Source organism: Neophocaena asiaeorientalis, unplaced genomic scaffold, assembly GCF_003031525.2.
Source record: "Neophocaena asiaeorientalis asiaeorientalis breed wild unplaced genomic scaffold, Neophocaena_asiaeorientalis_V1.1 scaffold184, whole genome shotgun sequence".
Taxonomy (NCBI): domain Eukaryota; kingdom Metazoa; phylum Chordata; class Mammalia; order Artiodactyla; family Phocoenidae; genus Neophocaena; species Neophocaena asiaeorientalis.
The window spans coordinates 7,950,359-7,972,106 of NW_020185325.1; the positions used below are offsets into that span (position 1 = coordinate 7,950,359).

Sequence of the window (21,748 nt, forward strand, 5' to 3'; positions counted from 1 at the left end):
TAGGGCTTATCTGCAATTCAGTCTTAATATTGTTCTTGTTTAGAGTTTAAAGGAAGATGAAGTTTAGAACTCAGTTGTGTGCAGTACAACAGAAGGACTTCTAGAAGAATTTGTTTTCCTAACTTGCAGCTCGTTAAACAGTTATTTTCTCTTCACTCCAATGTCTTCATAAATTTATTCCTGAGAAAAAAATGAATGTGCTTAAAGGGCTCTCTCTAAACCTCTCCAGTCATTTTGAACGGGACAGGAAATGCACACATATACACAGAAATACATGCATACATACATACATACATAAATTCACAGGTAAACTAAAAGTGTGTGTTAAATAATAACATCATCTTTGGAAAGAAAGTAAATTGAGCGGGCAAGGAAAGGAATATTGAACTCATAAGTATTGGCTTAGATATTATTTATAAGCATCTACATAATGAATAACATCTGTATTCTTCAACTAATAGGGCCAGTACATCGATGTATTGTACTTTCTACACAAAGTAGAACTCAGTTTGCAATAAGTGGACAATTCTTGATCCATCATACATTTTAAAATTTCTGGAATAAAACTGACAGACCATATCTTTTTTTCCCATATAAAGTAGGGCATCACCATGAGTTTCCATGTGGAAAAGAAAAAGCTGGTTGCAGCGGCAAATGTAACTGTGACATAGGTGCCATCATTAAAGAAATCTCCCCTCCTGGGGGAGGTTGGCACATGAGCCTATGAGTCATAACTATTATCATTGTCTTGTTGAGGAGAAGTACTTATAAAGACCTTAGAAACAAACATCTGTTATTCTTTCATTACCTAGTTCCTTTTTCATTACCTATGTAACCCAGATGTAACGCACATGTCTGCTGCCTGGATTGCTTCATGTCCTCCAGTGCGCCAGGGTCAACTTGTTCTCTAAAATATAATTTAAATGGACTCAAATTACAGTTTCACGTACAGGGAGTTCCCAGCATCTCTTCCAATATTTTTAGCAGTTGTAAGTGAAGCTTTTGTCTCTCCTGGACTCTTTGCTTCTGAGCCCCTCCTTATGCTGATTTCATACAAGAATAAAAAAATTGAAATACCGTATACCACCCACGTAATTTTTTTTAATCAAGTTGGGTAATACAAGTAGGAACACTTCAATAAGTATAAAGAACTACCTGGGAGCGGTGGGGTGAGGGGGTAATAATAATCTTACTAAATGAGAAAGTGAGGGGCTTCCCTGGTGGCACAGTGGTTAAGAATCTGCCGGCCAATGCACAGGACACGGGTTCGAGCCCTGGTCCAGGAAGATCCCAGATGCCATGGGGCAACTAAGCCCATGCGCCACAGCTACTGAGCCTGCGCTCTAAAGCCCGCAAGCCACAACTACTGAGCCTGTGTGCCACAACTACTGAAGCCTGCGTGCCTAGAGCCCATGCTCCACTACAAGAGAAGCCCCTGCCATGAGAAGCCCACGCACCGCAGCGAAGAGTAGCCCCTGCTTGCCACAACTAGAGAAAGCACACGCACAGCAATGAAGGCCCAATGCAGCCAAAATAAATAAATAAATATATTTTTTTAAATAAATAAATTAATTAAATAAATGAGGAAGTGACATAAGGCGTTGTGAATGCTCCAGGGTAGACTTGAAGAGGAAAAACTGAAGATAGTGAAACAACATCTACTTATTTCATCTGGCTTAAAATAGAGAAAAAGAATGAAGTCCTGGCAAGATTTTGAAATAAAGTAGGATTGTCTGAGGGTTATAATAAGAAAGGAAATTTACCCGTGAAACTTTAAAAGGGAACAGCAAAAGTTCGTCATGTGATTACAAGAACCCAAAAGAATAATATTTAACGCCAAAAGAGAGAAGGGTCGCCAGAATGCTTTGAAGCTGGTTGAGCTAGTAATTACAAGGAAGAACTTTCCTCGCCCTTTTTAAGACAGCAAATCCACACGGCCTTTGTCTCACTTTCTGGTAACTGCCACAGCTGTCCTTGAAGCAGTAGTTGCCAGCAGGTTAATCAGCTGCTTCCACAGCCCTGTGTATGCATAGTATTCAGTCTGCTTGTTTCTTAACATTGTTTTTCCAAGAATTTGTTCCCAGCCGTACTTCAAACACTGTTTTGAACATGATATTCAGTTTCCTCACTCCCCACATCACTTTCATGTGATCTAATCTTCAGACTACCTGGATGTACTGTACATCTTAGTCAGTTGGACTAAAGAAAATTCTGGTTAATGAGACTTTTTTTTTCCTTTTAGGGTAGGGTATAGTTCATTTATCTTGGGAACTTTTAAATGTGTGTCGCAAGTTTTATTCTACATCAGTAGAAATTCCATTCAGAAAAGATCGATCAGAAACTTAGAATACATATTAGCTTTAAAGGAAAAGTTCAATGAGAATTTAAAACAAGGAAGTGTTAGTATATAAGATAGAATGTAGAATGACATAGCCAGCTCCACCTGCATTCCATGGCCCAGGTCACACGAGTAGGGGCCCTGACTGCAGCCTGCACTTGTGGGTTACCCTTTCAGCCCTGTCTCATTTGCAATTGTTAGTGTTTGTTGCAGGAGAGTTGTCTGACCCCCTAATCCCTAAGAGAGGTGGTACACAAGGCAGAGAGTTTGTTGGAGGGAGACTGGGACGGAGTCACAGCTGGACAGGAGTGGGCGAGGGAAGCCCCTGCCGGACTGTAGTACCTGCGCAGGAGAGGAAGGCAGAAGGGGCTGCAGACAGGGCAGGCACGCTGGGGGCCCAAGCCCTCCTCATTCATGATCTGGCCCCACGCTGACCAGGTGGAGGACAAACTTAGGGCACTCTCACCAGCCTGATGCTAATGAGAGGCCACGATTTGTAGGGCTCTGAAGAAACAGAGGGGAAAAGGGTTGCTTCAAGATTAGATAATTTTCCTGCCCCTTTCTCTGAAAGAATGGCCCAACATGGCCAAGTCACTGTACAAACAGGGAGAATTGCAAGTGAGATTGTGAAGAGCTGTGACACTTTGGGAATTCTCCCCCTCTTCCCAAAGCCACTGCACACATGCCTGGTTACTTCTAACCTCCCAGAGGTCCACTTTGCCCAATTTATTTTTTGACCAGGATCGCACGGCATTCATTGAAGTCCTCCTTTCAAATGTTTTCCTCTAAAATAAAGGGAAGTTTTCAGGAAAGCACTTCAGATAGAGGTGAGAACCAAACATGGCCAGCCACCGGCAAGTGTAGATGTTGGAGAGCCAAACCTATACGCCATAACACTGTGTACAAAATGTTTATTATCCTAAAACAGCTCACAGTAGATTCGGTAATTATCCCCATTTTACAGCCTGAAATTGACTTGTGATGACATTTTTCAAGATAAAAATTAAGACACTGAAGCCCGTGTGACTTCCTTTGTCAGTGTCTGTGTTTGTCTAACCTGCTTTAAGCCAGCCTGTGGCAGTGAATCCATAATTCAGGTGAAAACAAATCAGCTCAATAACAAAAAATCAAACAACCCAATCCAAAAATGGATTAAATTTAAAAAAAAGGAAATCATTTAAAGCCAATGTACATAAAAACAAGTAGCCAACATGACCCCTATTTTTAGTGCAGAAATATATTCAAGATCAAAGCCATTAATGTTTGCCTGTTTCATTTAATCACATGCCTTTTACCTGGAAGATGTGGGTCTTATGGCATACAAATGAGTGTACAGGAAAGGATTCAGGCTTTATGCTGTCCAAATTAAATTCTAAAAGCCAGAAAATTCATCATTCTGACATCTCTTTGCAGATGCAGAATGTGTGTTGAAATATCTCTTGAAATGTGTCTTGTTTACTTGAATACATTTAGCAGATCATATTAATTAGAAATAATATCTGAGTAAAGTCTTTAATAACATATCTCTTTTTAAACATAAAATCAAAGGGACTGATTTCCCAAGTTGCAAGAATGGGTGTTTCCCCTGATTACCTATAGTTTGGATTTTGAGGTTTTCTTCTTAATAAGTTATATTTTTTTCCTTGAGTTATCAGCATCCATTATTTTTGGCTATATTGCAATGTAGGTTTGCAGATATTATGTATTAAAAAATGGAGAAGTTGGGGAAAATATTTCACAAGAGACATTCTCTACTATTAAGATTTCTTGTAAAGTATTATTGCCATTAAAAGTCGTAGGAGGTGTGTCCTCAATAAGAATACCTCAGAAGCACAATTTTAGATACTGAGAACCTATTTAACAGTCTTCCATTTTGAGATTGTTTTGTGAAAGATTTTATATGAACAAGATGATTTTTATAACCCGTGAGTAAAATCTTCCAATTACATCTCTAAAACCATTTTCCGTGGAATTTCAGTATTACCAAAATATATAAATAATGTTAAGTTTACCTTAAACCTCATTGATCTAAATAAACTCCAGTAATAATGGATACAGTTATGCAGTATAGCTTCTAAATGGAAAATTGTCATCATTTTCAAGAGAATGAATGGCTCTAGGGAAATGTACAGCTTAGGAATGACAAAACTGTCATCCAAGCAGAGAACAAAATTGTAGAAATTACAGAGTTGAGCCCTGGGAATCTTCAAATTTGCCTTTAAACAATACCTTCTTCAAACTAGTGGTTACCGGTGGGGAGAGGAAAAGGGGAAAGGCAACATAGGGGTAGAACTATTAGGTATAAAAGAGGTAGGAACTAAGAGGTTATACTATTAGGTATAACGTAAACTACAAGAGAATATTGTACAACACAGGGAATACAGCCAATATTTTATAACAGCTATAAATGGAGGATAACCTTTAAAAATTGTGAGTCACTGTATCGTACACCTGTAACTCACATAATATTGTACATCAACTCTACTTCAATAAAAAAATTCAAAAAGATAAAAGAAAACAATTACCTTCCCTCATGTGGTCCCTAGTGAAACCGTGGTCTCATTAGACGAAGAAGACAGAGCTGGAAAAGCAAATATGCGTTTCTGAAATTTGTTTGGCCGTAACCTTTTCTGAAGTTTTCTGAGCACCTCAGGATATGCATGTTCCATGGAACCTACTTTGTGATGCAGTGGGTTAGATTTAGTCATGTAGCCTCTACTCAAACAGAGCTCCAATTTGGCAAGCCAGAAAGTTGCTTTTGCCAACATTTAGATACAAAGAGCTAGTATAAAGCGGTGATGTAATGCATGGTGCATTTAGAAATGTTTGTGTTGAAGCTGAGTTATCTCTTCTCTTGTCTCTTCCAGGTGTTTCATCCCAAACATCTATGCAGCTCTGTTCAGTGCAGCTCTTGTTCCGTTAATGTGCCTCGTGGTAGTATTTGTGGTGTTCATCCATGCCTACCAGGTGAAGCCACAGTGGAAAGCTTATGATGATGTCTTCAGAGGAAGAACAAATGCTGCAGGTTTGAAAGAAACTGTATTTGTATTTTAAGATGGGGACTTTTAATGGAGGGAAAAGGTCACTGAATATTCTTTATCAAGAAAAGGAGTGAGGGCTTCCCTGGTGGCGCAGTGGTTGAGAGTCCGCCTGCCAATGCAGGGGACACGGGTTTGTGCCCCGGTCCAGGAAGATCCCACATGCCGCGGAGCGGCTGGGCCCGTGAGCCATGGCCGCTGAGCCTGCGCGTCCGGAGCCTGGGCACCGCAGCAGGAGAGGCCACAACAGTGAGAGGCCCACGTACCGCAAAAAAAAAAAAAGAAAGAAAGAAAGAAAAGGAGTGAGGTTCGACTTAGCTTTCAGCTCTGAAGCCATAAGTTAAATTATAGTTCTCCAGTTTCTCCTGCTCCTTGGGACTTCCTGACATCTCTCTTTCTTCAGGGCTCTGTAGGTTTTATTCTGATGCCAGTTTTGTCCCTGAGATATTAATATTCAAGTAAATGACTCACAGCCTTTGGGAGCTGCTTCCCCACGTGTTCTTCAACTCAAGCACTAACACCCTGTTTTCAACCTGTGAAATCTGTTCATTTCTTTCAGATTCTGAGACTTCTTCACAAACCTCCATAATGCTTGGGAGTGCTGTATTTTGCATGTGGAGTTCTGACTGTGCTGACAAATGTTTAAAAACATATGTGACCAGACAGCTTCATAAGTGGCTACACATGTCTGGTTACTTAAGAGTACAGTCTTTCCAGCTCAAATTGGCTTTCACTACAGCTCATTTTTTCCCTTTGAATCATACTTAACACAGGTTTTTATGATGTGTTTCTTTTTCTGTTGTTAGATTAGCGTCTCTTAGGAATTTTTTTAAGGAACAATAACCAAACACCTTCATACAGAAAAGTCACTCTAAAATGGTTTGAGTGATATTAGGGAGAATCTGATGAGCTGGGGGTGGGGGAATCCCGCTTGGGCCAAGAGGAAGACTAGTCTTTTCTAAGCTTTTACAAATCTAAAGCCAAATGAATGGAGAAGTTCTTCATTTTTTAAGTGCTTTTCAGAGTTTAAGCAAGATACCATATATGAAGTCCCTAGAATACATAATATAATAATGTCTAATACATTATTAGAGACTCAATAGATATTGTCATTTATAGGCTAATAAAAGGATTCATTCTAATATAAGAAAAGCCTGTAGTTCCTAAACTGTGTCAGGGAAGATGCAAAAAGATTTTCCTTGTTGTGTAAAAAGAAGGGACTCTTTTATATTAGTCTGTGGGGTAGTTTGTAGATAGTTGTATCTAGCCAACTCTTCCCTCTTCTATCTCATTTAGCATGCAGTTATTATGTGGGCAGAGATATTATTTAAGGTTATGATTAATCTTAGATTCTTCCGTTAAAAAAGCAATATTCAATGTAGAAATCCACCTTTTTCACGGGATATAGAATTTATCTAGAAGGTATGCTTTTATTCAACTTGAGATTCATTTTATTAAAATGCATATTCTCTTTTGAAGGAAAAGTTTGTTTCTTTCCCCAAATAACCAGATTTATTCTGTTCTGTATATTATGTAAAAGTGCCAATGTTTGCATGTTTTCAATAATGATAACATCATAAGGGCCTAACCTAACGAGTTAGTCCTTTCATGCCTGAATCACCCCTGTGCCTTTTTGGATATGATCCATCACGGATAGAGTAGATAAACAATGCTCTGATTATCTGAAAAACAGCCCTCAAGCATTGAACATAATGCTAAAAGCCCTAGCACACTTCTATCCCAACTAGCGAAACCTCTCTTGCAATGAAATATTAATAGAAGCATTGCTCTTATTGTAGCTTTTCAAATAAAAACAATTATGACAGTTCTGATTCCCCTATTCCCACTCAATCTAATAGTCATTACCTCACTTGGACTCTTACAGTGTTTTCCTGATAGGTCACTAGTTCTAGTTCTTCTCCAGTATCATTTTCTCAGATGTCTATATTTCAACAAAGTGGCTCCCCTCACTCTCTTTACAGTCATTCGAAGTCTCTCTCATTGCCCAGAAGAAAGTCCAGTCTTTTTATAACACAAGAGTCTCTATAAGTCCACCCCTGGGCCATCTTTTCGTCCCCAAGTTAGTTACCATTCAGCTTGCATTCTGACCATGCCATCAATTTACTCCTCTTACTCGTTCTTTTTTTTTAAATAAATTTTATTTATTTATTTATTTATTTTTGGCTGTGTTGGGTCTTCATTACTGTGTACAGGCTTTCTCTAGTTGCAACGAGTGGGTGCTACTCTTCGTTGCAGTGCACGGGCTTCTCTTGTTGTGGAGCATGGGCTCTAGGCATGCGGACTCAGTAGTTGTAGCACGCGGGCTCACTAGTTGTGGCTCGTGGGCTCTAGATTGCAGGCTCCCTAGTTGTGGCGCACGGGCTTAGTTGCTCCACGGCATGTGGGATCTTCCCAGACCAGGGCTTGAACCCATGTCTCTTGCACTGGCAGGTGGGTTCTCAACCACTGTGCCACCAGGGAAGCCCCTACTCTTACTCATCCTTAAAATTGCCTGATACTGTCATCTTTGCTCATGTAAGGCGCCCTCTACGAACTCCTCATCATCAGTTGATAAAACTCATGTGTTTAGTAAGTAATGTGAGAAAATGTGGATGAAAGAGAGGTGGAAGGTGCTTATTACCCTTCCATAATCTTCATTATCTCCCCAAAGCTGTCCTAAAGAAACCCATAATCTAAGTAAAAGTGGTGTGCTGAACAAACACAAGTTAATCCCTAGGAAGCCCTTCCAGCAAGATACTGCTCACTCTTTTATAGAAATCTTGGAAGCTCCCAACATGCTACCTCTTCTGTGACGCCTTTGGAATTCCCTCTTTACAGAGCCACACCAAATAAGCATTACTCATTCCTTCTTGTATGCTTTTAAAGCACTTTGTTCCTACAGCCATTACAGCACTTAGCACTTATTTCAGAATGAAATGGTGACTTGTTTTGGTGTGTGTGGCTTATTTCCTTAATAAAATATGAATTCCTTGAGGGTAAGGACCATTTATTATTCATCTCTGTATCACCAGAGCCTGGTAGAGTGTGCAGTAGATAGCAGGAGCATAATTAATATTTGTTGACTAAATGAATAAATTAATAATCATCAATGCACCATAAAATCTTATGATTATGGGAATGGATCCCCAAGCTAAATATAACTTTAAGAAGAAAAGGAATCTGTCATATCATCAGAAGTAGAAATTATAGAATTTATCTCATTGATCTGTTTGTAGGTATCCCTTTAAAAGTTATTATTAGGACTATCATTTTTGCCTTGACTTCTCTGATTCCCAAAACTATGTGTTCAGCTTTGACCTCTAAGCTGATATCTTACATTTTATTTGAAACCTCCTTTAACTCTCTTCCATCTGAACATGTTCCACATACCTCGAATTCAAATTTTCAAGAAAAAAAATGTCAATCTACTCTACCAAGGAGCATTTGATAACTCTCCTTGAATCTGTCTGCTAGAATTCCATTGCATTGACCTGAAAAATATCCAGTCCAGAAGGACTGTAAATTCATGTTTTGCCCATTTCCCTGCTCCATATACATAGCAGTTAATGACAAGATATAACAAGAGAAAAATTAAAAAGAAGATGAATTGTGGATCAGAAAGAGCAGAAGCACAAAGTATAAGCTGGGCTACTGTCAAGGACCTGATGTTTTCTGGGTCCGCAAGCCTGTGAATGCAGAAGTATCTCAACTGCTGTGGTGGTAAGTTGGGAATTAAAGGTCTCACCCAAGGCCAGTAGACTGGAGCAGTAGCACCTGTAGGAAAGGAACCTGAAAAAGAGCTGCCATATAGTAGCTTGGGCTTTGGCTTAGGGATCTGGGAGCCCAAAGAGAAAGCAAGAGGAAGCATCTCACCAAGTTCCTGGGCCAAAATCTCTAGAGTTCACAGAGTTTATCTGCCATATTCATATGTATATGTCATTATGGGGACAGAAGACCCATGACACCAAACTAGTCCTTTTTGGACAGAAGGGTTAAGTGGAGGCCACCACAAAACCATTAGACAGAAAAAGGTAGCCAGAGAGAAAGACAGAGAGTGAGAGACAGAGAGAGAGAGAGAGAGAACAAGCAAGGAAGCAAATGCTTTCTACTCAAGATTAGCTGCAATATAAAGTCCCAAACATTGGAGGAAAACTAACAAAGATAGCCCTTAAAATCAGCAAAGAGATGAATTTAACATAGAAAAAAATATAAAAATAGAATAAACGATAAATAACTTTCTCAAGTTACTTAGGTTCCTCAAAAATATAAAGTAGGAATCATCAAACTATGGCCCTGCCAGCCACTTACCTGTTTCCTCATTTTATCTATTTATTTTTTTAACAGCTTCATTGAGATATAGTTTACATCCCATAAAGTTCATCTGTTTAAATTGTACAGTTCATTGGTCTTTACTATATTTATATAGTTGTGTAACTATCGCCATAATCTAATTTTAGAATATTTGCATCATCACAAAAAAGAAACCCCATACCTGTTAGCAGTCACTCCCCATTCTCCACTTCCCTGAAGCCTAGGTAACTGCTAATCAATTTTCTGTCTCTATAGATTTGTCTATTCTGGACATTTCATATAATGGAACTATAGAATAGGTGGTCTTTTATTAAGTCTGGCTTCTTTCACTTAACATAGTGGTTTCAGAGTTCATCCATATTTTATATCATGTATCAGTACATAGTTCTTTTTATTGCCAAATAATATTGCATTGTGTGAACATACTACATTTTGCTTTCCTATTCATCAGTTGATGGACATTTGGGTTGTTTTCACCTTTTGGCTATTAAGAAAAACATTCCTATGGTCATTTATATATAAGTTTTTGTATTAACATGTGTTTTCATTTCTCTCGGGTATATGCCTAGAATTGGAATTTCTGCGTCATACAGTAGCTCGATGTTTAACATTTTGAGGAACTGCCAAACTGTTTTCCAAAGTAGCTGCAGTGACCTGTTTTTGTAAGTAAAGGTTTTTCTTGACACCCAGCCACACCCATTTGTTTACATATATTCTATGGCTGCTTGCAACAAAAACCATGTGGCCTGAAAAACCTAACATTTAATATCTGGCCCTGTACAGAAAATGGTTGACCATTGACCCCTGACATAAAGGAAGGTATATCCATTCAAAGCACTTAAACATAAAAAAAAAAAAAAAAAAAAAAAGATATAAGCAAATAAAATTAACACAGACCAATATGAAAATGAAAAAATTTCAATAATCTTGACAGTGAAAAATAACACTAGTCGAAAGTTTTAAATATCTTTATATTTGAGATAAAATATAGATGAGACACAGAGAAGAGAGAATTAATTAATTAGAATCCGAAGCTAGGATTAAGGAATTCATGTGAAAGATACAAAAAAAGAGAAAATATGAAAACAGAGCTAAGAAGTATGAGAATACATTGCCAGGAGAAAAGAATACAGGGAATGGAGAGTAATCAATATTTGAAGAGGTAATGTTGAGAATTTTCTAGAATTAAAGAAATTAACATAACTACCCATAAATATCTACCTTGTTTAAAAATTGGGGGAGAGGGGTAGGGGAATGCTGAAAAGTCTACTATATTAGTAAAGTTCCCACATCTGTATTTTTGAAAACTGGATAGTAAGTACCCTTTCTTTGCTTCTAATATTCTTTATTGTTAGAATAATTGGCACAAACCCCACTCAGGAGTTTGAGTCCACAGTGCAAGCAGTTGCCACTATGTTCTCTAAAAGCCAAAGCTTCAAATTGCAACACAGACTGGTACCAAGCCTCTTCTCTTCTTTCCTCTGAGATTCCTGCACTTTTTATACCCCGTGTGTACGTTATATCTGAGAAGGAGGGCAGTTCCAATTACAGTCGGCCCTCTGTATCACCAGGTTCTGCATTTGCAAATTCAACCAGCCATGGGTCGGAAAATATTTGGGAAAAAAAAATTCCAGAAAGTTCCAAAAAGCAAATCTTGAATTTGCCACACACCAGCAACTATTTACATAGCATTTACATTGTGTTTACAACTATTTACATTGTATTAGGTATTATTTTAAGTATTCCAGGGGATGTGCATAGGTTATATGCAAATAGTATGACATTTTATATAAGGGACTTTGAGCATCCTTGGATTTTGGTATCCTGCAGGGTCCTGGAACTAATCCCCAATGGATACAGAGGGAAGACTGTAGTCTCAAGCAGATCTGGCTTAGTTCTCTACAATTCCAAACATGCAAAATAGACCTTTTTCCTAAGGCAGCTGAGATGGTTTATAGTTTAGTTTTATTTTGCCCTGCATTTTTTAAAATTTAATTTATTTTAAGTTAATTAATTTATTTATTTTTGGCTGTGTTGGGTCTTCATTGCTGCGCGCAGGCTTTCTCTAGTTGCGGTGGGCGGGGGCTACTCTTCGTTGCAGTGCACAGCCTTCTCATTGTGATGGCTTCTTTTGTTGTGGAGCACAGGCTCTAGGGACATGGGCTTCAGTAGTTGTGGCACGCAGGCTCATTAGTTGTGGTTCTCGGGCTCTAGAGCACAGGCTCAGTAGTTATGGCGGATGGGCTTAGTTGCTCCACGGCATGTGGGATCTTCCCAGACCAGGGATCGAACCCGTGTCCCCTGCATTGGCAGGCAGATTCGTAACCACTGTGCCACCAGGGAAGTCCCCTGCATTTTTTTAATTGGATGAGTATTTCCAGATATTACAGTTGACCGTTGAACAGCACTGATTTGAACTATGCACTTACACGCAGATTTTTTCAATAGATAACGTACTACAGTACTATACCATCCACCATTGGTTGAATCCACATAAAGTTATATGTGGATTTTTGTTTGTGAGGGGGTTTGGCACCCCTAACCTTTGCATTGTTCAAGGCTTAACTGTATTAGATAGTAGCATGAGAAATATATTCTCAAATAATAAATCAAGAGTTGAAAGTAAATCCCCTTTTATTACAGAAGCACAGTTTCCTAGTTTTCCACATTATGTTAAATTTTGAGTATTTTTGGTCAAACCTTGTCAAGAGTTTTTTGTTTATTTATAAATTACCTTTAACAATGAGTAAGATGCATATGAGAAGGAAAGGTCAATTGATAGTTTCGTTATAGCCAAGCTGTTTTTTGTTTTTAGTAGCTAGAATGATTATGATTATTTATTTACCGTAGAGTTTTAGGTTTGGTAAACAGATGTGATTAGTTAACACCAGCGTCAGCCCTGTTTGAATAACTGAGGAGCTTATATCAGTCATTTTGTTTGGGCTGGAATCTTCCATATTTCTATAGAACTGTTCTCCAGACTATTCACTCTGGTGCAGATTAGATGTGCCTGACAACAGGAGCAATTTTACATCAACACTTGTGTGTTGGTTATGTCTGCTCAGTATCAACCCCTTTATATTTTGAGTGACTTCTTCACTCCTGACATCCCTTAATTTCAGACTCAAATTTCCACTGAAATCCAAAGGAAAGGGGGAACAGAGGAAGAGCTGCTAGTAAGTCAAATACACTCTGTGCTGTAGTCTCCAAAGACAACCACTGTCAGTCCCTCCCTTTCTGAGTGTGGCTGGGACAGCGATGTCAGCTTTGCTTCCTTCTGTGCCCTTTTTGCTGCTCGACTGCTGTGAACCACATTTTCGAAGGTCGGTGGCTCCTAGTGAAATTTACTGGCCTCCTCCTCCTTCAGTGAAGTGAGTGTGCAGTGAGAATGAGTCAGGATAAAGGTATGTTCCCTGAACTAAACTTCAGTGTCTCAAAGAGCATTTTAAACAAAGCCTGTAATTTTAGGGTTTGGTTTTGATCTCTGGCAATGATAAGCTTGTCTCTCCTTTTAGGCTCATTAGAATTTACTGACTCTTTTCTGATTCATCAGCCAGTTCTTATGTGAGGAATGATTCATGGATCAGGGAAGGAAAATTAATTTGAATAAAAAGAGGAAGCAGTTTACAAATCCCTTTCTTATAAAAATCCCATACATATGTTTCAATATGATATATAAAAAATGTAAAGGTGGCTTGATCCAGCTAGCCATGTATAACATGAATCTGAGGTATTTGGAATCTCCTGGTACAATAATGGCCACTTCTCTGCTTGGTAATATATTTGAGGATGAATGCTTCCATTTCTTCTGAGTCTCCACGTCTTCATATTTACAGAACAACAATACTAATGTAAATCAAGATTCCATTGCTGTTATGAAAATCATTGGAAACTTGCTCTAATGAATATTATGAAGTATCATCCCTTTCATCTTAAGGTTGAGTAACTTTTCTTCTCCTGACATCTTAGAAATTTCAAAAAGAGTTCAGAGAAACTCAGTATAAGCCAAAGGAAAAAGAAGACAAGGAAATAGCTCCTGGTAAATGCAGTACACTCTGTGTTGTGTTCTCCAAAGAGGGCCGCCATCAATTATTTCCCTCCCTTTACATGTGTGCTTCTCCTCACATTACAGCAGTGGAGTCTATTTCCCCTCCCTTTAACTCTTTGGACTTGCTTAGACCAAGGTAATCTGATGGAAGTGATACTGTCCCATAACGGGTCTAACCTTTAAGAGGACTAGCAGTTTCAGCTTCCTTTCTCTTGGAAGCCAGTCAGTCAGTGTAAGAAGTCCAGTTACTCTGAGACCACCATGATGTTAGAAACTCCAGGCTAGTCATATGGAGTGGCCATGTGAATAGGCATATTTGACCAGCCTCCAGTTGTTTCAGGCGTCTGATTCCAGACATGGGAGTAAAAAGCCTTCCTGTAGGTTCCAGCCCGAGTAGACACCACACAGAGCAGAAAACCGCCCAGCACAGATTGTAAATTATTTTAAGCCACCAAGTTTTGTGGTGGTTTATTATGTAGCAATCAATAGCTGAAACACTCTGGTTCTAGTATCCTTATTATTCTCACATCAATATTCTAAGTATGTCATTGTCATTTTTAATTTTATTTTCATTCTTATTTTATTGTGATGTTTTATTTTAGTTTTTATTGCTTGTCATTTCAAATACATATTACAGAATTCTAAGTGTGTCATTATCATTTTAAATTTTACATGGTTTATAAATATAAATGGAAAAACACAATATGATTCTTTTTCCCTAAACCAAAATTAAGGCTTCCACTAAAGCAAAGTAAAATAATCTTACCTAACAACAGTATGTACTTGAATCAGATCCAGAATGACCAATATAACAGGTTTCACATGTCCTTGGCAGTAAGCTGCTTGTTTGCAGTCTACTCCCAGTTCCATTGCTGAAAAGAAAATAAAAAACAATGCCTAGGGACCTAAGGAAAACCCCAGAGCTCCTCACTACACAATGAACAATCTCTTCCACTTGAGCTTAAAAAAAATCTTTGTGAACACAGTTTAGTCTTCCCACATTTTGTCAATAGCGCTGGGGAAAATCCAGAATATTTTTAAAAACATTATGGATGCTCATCCTCTGCTTAGAATTATATCTATGACCTCAGTCTTCAAAGATTCAAATCAGAAATCTTTGAGCCTGAAAGATGATGTGTAGTCATTCAGTGTGTGCTGGTTTTTTCATTATTGTTTTTGAAAAAATTGGGGATTTGATATTGCTCATTAAAAACTCCTAGAACAATAGCATCAGGAATTAGTTTCCTAAGGTTTGGAACGTCAAGGTAAAAAGTAAAAACTAAAATCAGAGAGTTGAGAGAAAGCTTGAATTTCTATCTGAACTCCTGATTTACACACGTAACCAATGAAGAAAATGGACTAGTAATTTGTGGCAGAGCTGGGTCTTTCTAAAACTCAAGTTTCCTGAATGTCTATACCTCAGTGACTGCCTCTTACCTAGTCTGTTAAAACTGATGAGACAAGGATGGTTCTCTATTCAGGCTATTTCAGTACTAAACTGTTAAATTCAATTTACATTTGTTTTCTAAGTGGGCAGCGGGCATAGAGCATGGATGTGGTAGGTTTGGGAGAGAGAGTAGTAGACATGTAAGTGGCAGCTGTGAAAGGACTTGGGCCCTGGTGGCGATCATCATTATCCTCATCACCGCTACCAATCACCGTATGCCAGACACCGGGCTAAGCATTTCGTATTTATTATCTCAATTTTTACAAGAATCTTGTGAAACAGGCATTTCTGTTCCTATAGTGAGACAAGAAAATGAAGGAAATGAGAGGCTTAGGAAGGTGTCCAGATTTGCAAAGCCGTTCAATTGTGCAGTTGGATTAGAACCACAGGTGACTCTGGCCAACACCAATGCTTCACAGTTTACCATTTTTTTATCAAAACTTTCATTGAGAAACATAACATGTAAACATTAAATTAGACCTAGAGAGCTCTAATTCCATAAAAGGAATTGTTCGATTTTATTCCTGAGAGAGAATTTGAAGTGATCCAGGCTAGCAAATTATTTCTTCATCTTCTTATTTCCAAGAAAGACTGCCCCCTCTCTTTATGGTACTGAAACATGCCTAGTTTTCCTCACTATTCTCATATGTAGTGCAGGCATGATAATAATATATAACTTTATAGCACTGTTTGAAGGATTAAAGTATTAAATGTCAATTCATATAAAGTCTTTAGCACACTCTCTGAAACATAGTAAGCAGTCAGTAGGCTTTGGTATTTTTGTTAGCATAACAACTCTTTCAATATGTAATTGGTGCAGAATATACTCAGACTTTGTCCTGTATACTTACTAAATGTCTCTCAGATATGCCTCTCTCTTCCTTTCTTCATGATTATGCCTGATGTATTAATCAGCTCGAGCTGCCATAACAAAATGCCATAGACTGGGTGGTTTAAACAATTAAAATATATACCTCACAGTTCTGGAGGCTGAGAAGTCCCATAATCTGGGTGCTGGCCAATTCAGTTCCCGATGAGGGCCCTCTTCCTGGCTTGCAGACAATCATCTTCTTGCTATGTTCTTACATGGGGGAGAGAGGGAGAGAAAGAGAATGAGGAAGAGAAAGGGAGAAAGAGAAATGTTTCATGTCTCTCCTTACAAGGACACTAATCCCACCATGAGGGCTGTACCCTCACGACTTAACTCCTTAAGTCCCTATTTCCAAATACCATCACATTGAGGGGTGGGGCTTCAACATATGAATTTGGTGGGGGAGGCGCTCAATTCAGTTCATAGCACCTGGGTTATATCCTCCATCATCTCACAACTCTCTTAAACTGATATTCCTTGATTCTTGTCTGTCCCCATTCCACATTGAACATCTAAAAGGTGAAATTGATCACATCATTAATTCATCCAGTAGCGATCCTTAGGGACTTCTCTGGCCGTCCAGCGGTTAGAACTCTGTGCTTCCAGTGCAAGGGACACATGTTCAATCCCTCGTGGGTCAGGGAAGGAGGATCCCACATGCTGTGAGGCGTGGCAGAAAAACAAACAAAAGACAATAGCAATCCTTAAACTGTAGGATAAAAGGAAAATTCCAATACTTCCCTGCATAAACTCTCCATATGCACAGCCATACTGAACTAGTGCTGTTGCCTAAAAGTGACATGATGTCTGATAAGTCTGGACTTAAACAACATAACTGAATTCACTCTCACTTGCTGAGTTCATCATTTATGGTGGTTGGGGAGGAGAAGGAATGGAATTGAAATTAATTTCTTGATACCCATCATGAATAGGCTTCAGTAGAATGTTAGTGGAAGATGTGGTCAGTATGATATACATTTAAAGCCAGTGTCTAAGAGCATCACAGTGGCATTGCTGCTCAGATTCACTGCAAACTCTTTGCCCTTCATCTCTTATTGACATAGGCTTACCATTGCCATGCGAATACCATTGCCATGCCTCAGCTTGACCCAGAGGGTCAGTGAAACTTTCCCCATTGTTTATAATTTTTATGCATAGGCTGAGTTTCCCAAATATTTCCTTGGCAGTTTTTTCCCAAGTTAATTAAAAGTTTACATTTTAACTTTCCTGGCATACTCCACTCTTTCAAAGGACTTTTCCCCCCTTAAATCCTTTTTTTAGTTATCTTGAAAAAATTACAGTGAGGCATTACTTTCTACTCTTTTGAAAATTACATGAAACAGTTATTCATATTTATTGCTTTGATCTAAGAGCACATTCAGTTTTTTAACGGGTGACTGAAGTCTTCCATTCCGCTCTTAGCTAATGAAAATACAATTTCTGATTTTTTTAACATGTCTCTCAAATTTGTATTTAGACCATTGCCGAAGAATGTATATAAAACTCTACTGAAGAGTAGAAAAATGAGTTTTTCAAGCCTGTTTTATCTTGGAATATTTATGATATTGAAAACACTATATTCCCACTCAACCTGGTCTGTGAGCCACCTCAGTTGGTGTCAACATTGTGATCTTGTGATACTCCATGGTTCTCTGTAATCAGGCAAATCCCAAGTTCTAAGGTGTAAATTCCATTTGTGATTTGCAACTTTTTTCATGTATTATTTATTACCATTCTCATTATTTAGAGATACTTTCAATTACTGAGTGCCTATACAATTCTTTAAAGAATACATAGCCACAAAATAATAGTTTGTTTGATCACACTTTAATAAATCAACTGGTACAGAATTAAAGAGAAGATCCAGAAATAAAGGAAAATAGCGTTGATAGGTCTAGGGAAATAGGCAGTGGGGACAAGTAATCTGGGGAATCAGCTATTGCATCATAAATTTCTTTAAAAATGTATAGTTGGCACACCTGTGATCACAATGGTATACTTAATAGTTTATGCATTATAAAACTCAGAAAGTTGAATAGTGAAAAAGGACATCTTTATAATAAGTTGTTTCCTTTTGGAAGAAAAGGGCATCCATATCAAAGGTGAAGTTTGAATTTCGTTGGGCCAGAAAGGCAGTAACAAACTTGATCTGATCCTTTTATAAAATGACTCAGTTGCCTTCTCATAACCAAAATGGTGGTCTCGTAAACCAATCACTTTCCTTACAACTAGTAAGAGGCTACTCCTTCCAACTAACAGGATGTCAAAATATTTTTGTTCCATCTTGCACTTACTTCAAGGTCATGATGTCCCTGCTTAATAACTTTTCCTATTTTAAAATTTTTGCATTTTGCTTACATCACCCTTTTCCTATTGATATTACCATGATTACCATTTCTCATGATATCCTCCCTTCCTGGGTCAACGTTTCCCTCTTCATATCTCTCCCTGCCCTCCTCTCCCAGTTCCTCACTCCTACTGGTCTTCATCTTCACTGTGACCTCCCTCTCTTTGACCTTGTGATTGAACATCCAAGGATATTTTCATTAGCTCCCTTGATTTCCTCACCAACTTGGCTCTCTCTTTAAGCAATTCTGCCAATCACCATTCCAGTCTATGTCACGTACTTCTCTTCTTTTTACCAGCCAATTAATGCTACTCCGTAATAGATACAAATTTAGTCTAAGTAATCTTAGCTGAGCCATCTCTGCTTCTCAGTAATCCTTTGGATTATTTTTAATTGATTCTTTGGTAATCTTTGAAACAGATTGCCCGTAAGTCTTATGCTTAATACCTTCTATTCTCACTCTCTATATAAGATGTGAAAACAACCTGATGATCTCTCACTCAACTTTCCTTATATTATCTGATCAATTCTTTTTTTTTTTTTTCTCCCTTCTTTGCCATTTTTCCTTCCATTTTAGGAAGGGAGTAAATAACTCATTCTCACCAAAGCCAACCCTCCCAATTGTGCTCTCCATCTCTTTTTCCTTTTTTGGAACTTGTTTCATTAAATTTTCCACAATTGCCTTACATCTTAAACATCTCTCTATTCTGGGTCTTTCCTCTCCATCTAAAAACATGCGTCACTTTTCAGTGCCTGAAAGAACTTACTCATAATGCTGCTGCTTTATCAAGTTACCTCCTTGCCTGTCTCCTTCACCAATGAACTTCTTGTAGAGTAGTCGTCATGAGCTATCTATACTCATCACCTTATGTTCACTGCTAAGCCTTGAGAGCATCTTGCTTATTCTCTTCCATTCATCACCTATAACCTTGGACACCAAATCTACTGACCACTTTTCTCATGTCCTTATCCTTAAACTCGTCTGCATAAATCGATAACTTCCTTTCCTTGAATAGTCTATCTCCCTTGGTTTTCATGATGCTCTCTTCTTTTTTATTTTCCTGTTAAATCCCAGGCCATGACTCACTCTTTTTGTGACTCATAACTCTGGAGTGTATGTGTTTTCCAGGGATTGCCTTTGCCTTTTTCACATCACAGTAGTTATTTTCAAATCTGTCAACTTGAGCTCAACTTGTCTTCCCATCTTCTTTTCTGTCCTCTTCCTGGGAATAATATCTTGTCCTCAGGAAGTACAAAACTTGTCAACAACTTGCCTTCCCCAATTGCTCTGATCTCTGTGTTACTCTTTCTCCCTCTTCCTTCTCTTCTTCCTCTTAATCCTTTTCTCATTTTCCTAATTTTGATGCCAGTGTAATTTCTTTTACTCCACACTCCTAGACTTTCAGGTCAGTAGCTGTCAAAACTGATCATCAAAATCACACTTTCACAAATGATTGTTTGATGAGTCTCTCTAGAGGCTCAGTGAATTGGAACCTCCAGAGATGAAGTCCCAATATCTGTATAATTTTTAAAGTTTCTTACTGTTTTCTGATTTGGGGGTACTTCACCTTTAGATCCTCTATAATATTTTTGTGTCCATTCCCTTCTTTCCGTTGTGGGAGTCCCTCCTCCGCCACTGCCCCAGGCCTTCAGTATGTCTCACGTTGAGCACTGCAACAGTTACCTAACTGGAATCCCTGCCGCCAGCACTCTCTCCACCAATCTGTTTACTTCCCTGTGAGATTAAGGAAATTTCTGTTTTGATTGGGCCACACATCTTCTCAGAAATTTTAAATGTCTCTCCATTTCCTGTAAAATAATTCTGTACTGCTTAACCTGGTCCTCAAGATCCCTTCATGACCTCACGCTACAAATATTCTTCTCACTATTTACCTTCATGGACCTTTCGCGCCAATCAAAAGGGATATTTTACACGAATTTATGCATTTGCTTTTTTGCCTCTCTTTCCACTACCTTGAGTTCAAAGTCCACATGTTCAAATGTGGCTCATCTTTAAGTCCCAGTTGAAATGCCAGTGGCCTCTCTGATACCATCAATGGTAAGTAACTGCTGCTTTCCCTGAATTTTTGTATAACTTTATCCCTCTTTTCTAATATTGATCTTCTACCTTTTATTATAGTGGATATATATTTTATATATATATATATATATAATATTTAAAAGAAGACCCATACGTAATTCATCCTTTTACCTGTCACATTTTATCAAATACATTTTTGAATCTTAAATAAATATATATTTCTTGAATAATAAGCAATAGCCAAAGTTTATATAAAACTGTTCTAAGTATTCTGTATTTTAACCATTAAATCCTAACTGAATTCAGTATTCTGTATTTAGGAGGTACTAGTGTTATTCTCATTGTACAGATGAGGAAATTGTGCATCAGAGCAGTCAAGTAACTCACCAAGGTCACACAGCTAGTAAATGGCCCTCAAGTAATCTGGCTCCAGAGTCCATGCTCATAACCACTCTAGTATTCTGCCTTTTGATGAATAAATCCCACTCAGTCAACCTCAGCGCATACTTTTTATTTTTCATTTATTTATTTATATATTTATTTATTTTTGCGCGCGTTGGGTCCTTGTTGCTGCACGCAGGCTTTCTAGTTGCAGCAAGCGGGGGCTACTCTTCACTGTGGTACGCGGGCTTCTCATTGAGGTGGCTTCTCTTTGTTGCAGAGCAGGGGCCCTAGGCGCACGGGCTTCAGTAGTTGTGGCAGAGCTTAGTTGCTCAGCAGCATGTGGGATCTTCCGAGACCAGGGCTGGGACCCTTGTCCCCTGCATTGGCAGGCAGATTCTTAACCACTGGGCCACCAGTGAAGTCCCAGTGCGTGCTTTTTAAAAAAGTTTATTTGACTGACTGCCCATATTCAAAACAGATCTTTTTCTTTTAATTGAATTTAACAGAAGGAAATTAGAAAACTTAGTATAAATAACCTTCAGGAAAGCAAATGATGTGATTTATAATTAGGATACATCAACTTCAAGAAAGAAGTAGAAATTGGGTCGTAGGAAACACTAAAAGTATTGAAGAGCAATTTGAAGCTCTATTGTGCAGTTTTATAAAGACAGTATAAATCCATGTGGTTGTAAATTAACAAGTAATTGAAATGAACAATAGTTGATACTTACACTCATTTAATTTTATGGTTTCCAAGAAGTGTGGTGATCTCCCTCTCTCTATCATTTTCCCATTAATGCCAGAGTCTTTGCAAATAAACACTTAATCTATGGTTATAGTAAAGCTGCTTTGCCACCATGAAAAAAAATTGTTTTTTACAAATGTGGCTCACAAAATTTGTAACAGAATAAACTTCACCTGGT

At 38.3% G+C, this 21,748-nt stretch overlaps 1 protein-coding gene across 1 annotated transcript in view; it reads left to right on the forward strand.

Annotated features, from left to right (window-relative positions):
- ADGRV1 (adhesion G protein-coupled receptor V1) overlaps positions 1-21,748 on the forward strand; it is a 510,622-nt gene that overhangs the window by 419,181 nt on the left and 69,693 nt on the right. The window contains exon 87 of the mRNA XM_024734350.1: positions 5,206-5,363. Coding sequence (XP_024590118.1) covers positions 5,206-5,363 — 158 coding nt within the window. The remainder of the gene's footprint in view (positions 1-5,205; positions 5,364-21,748) is intronic.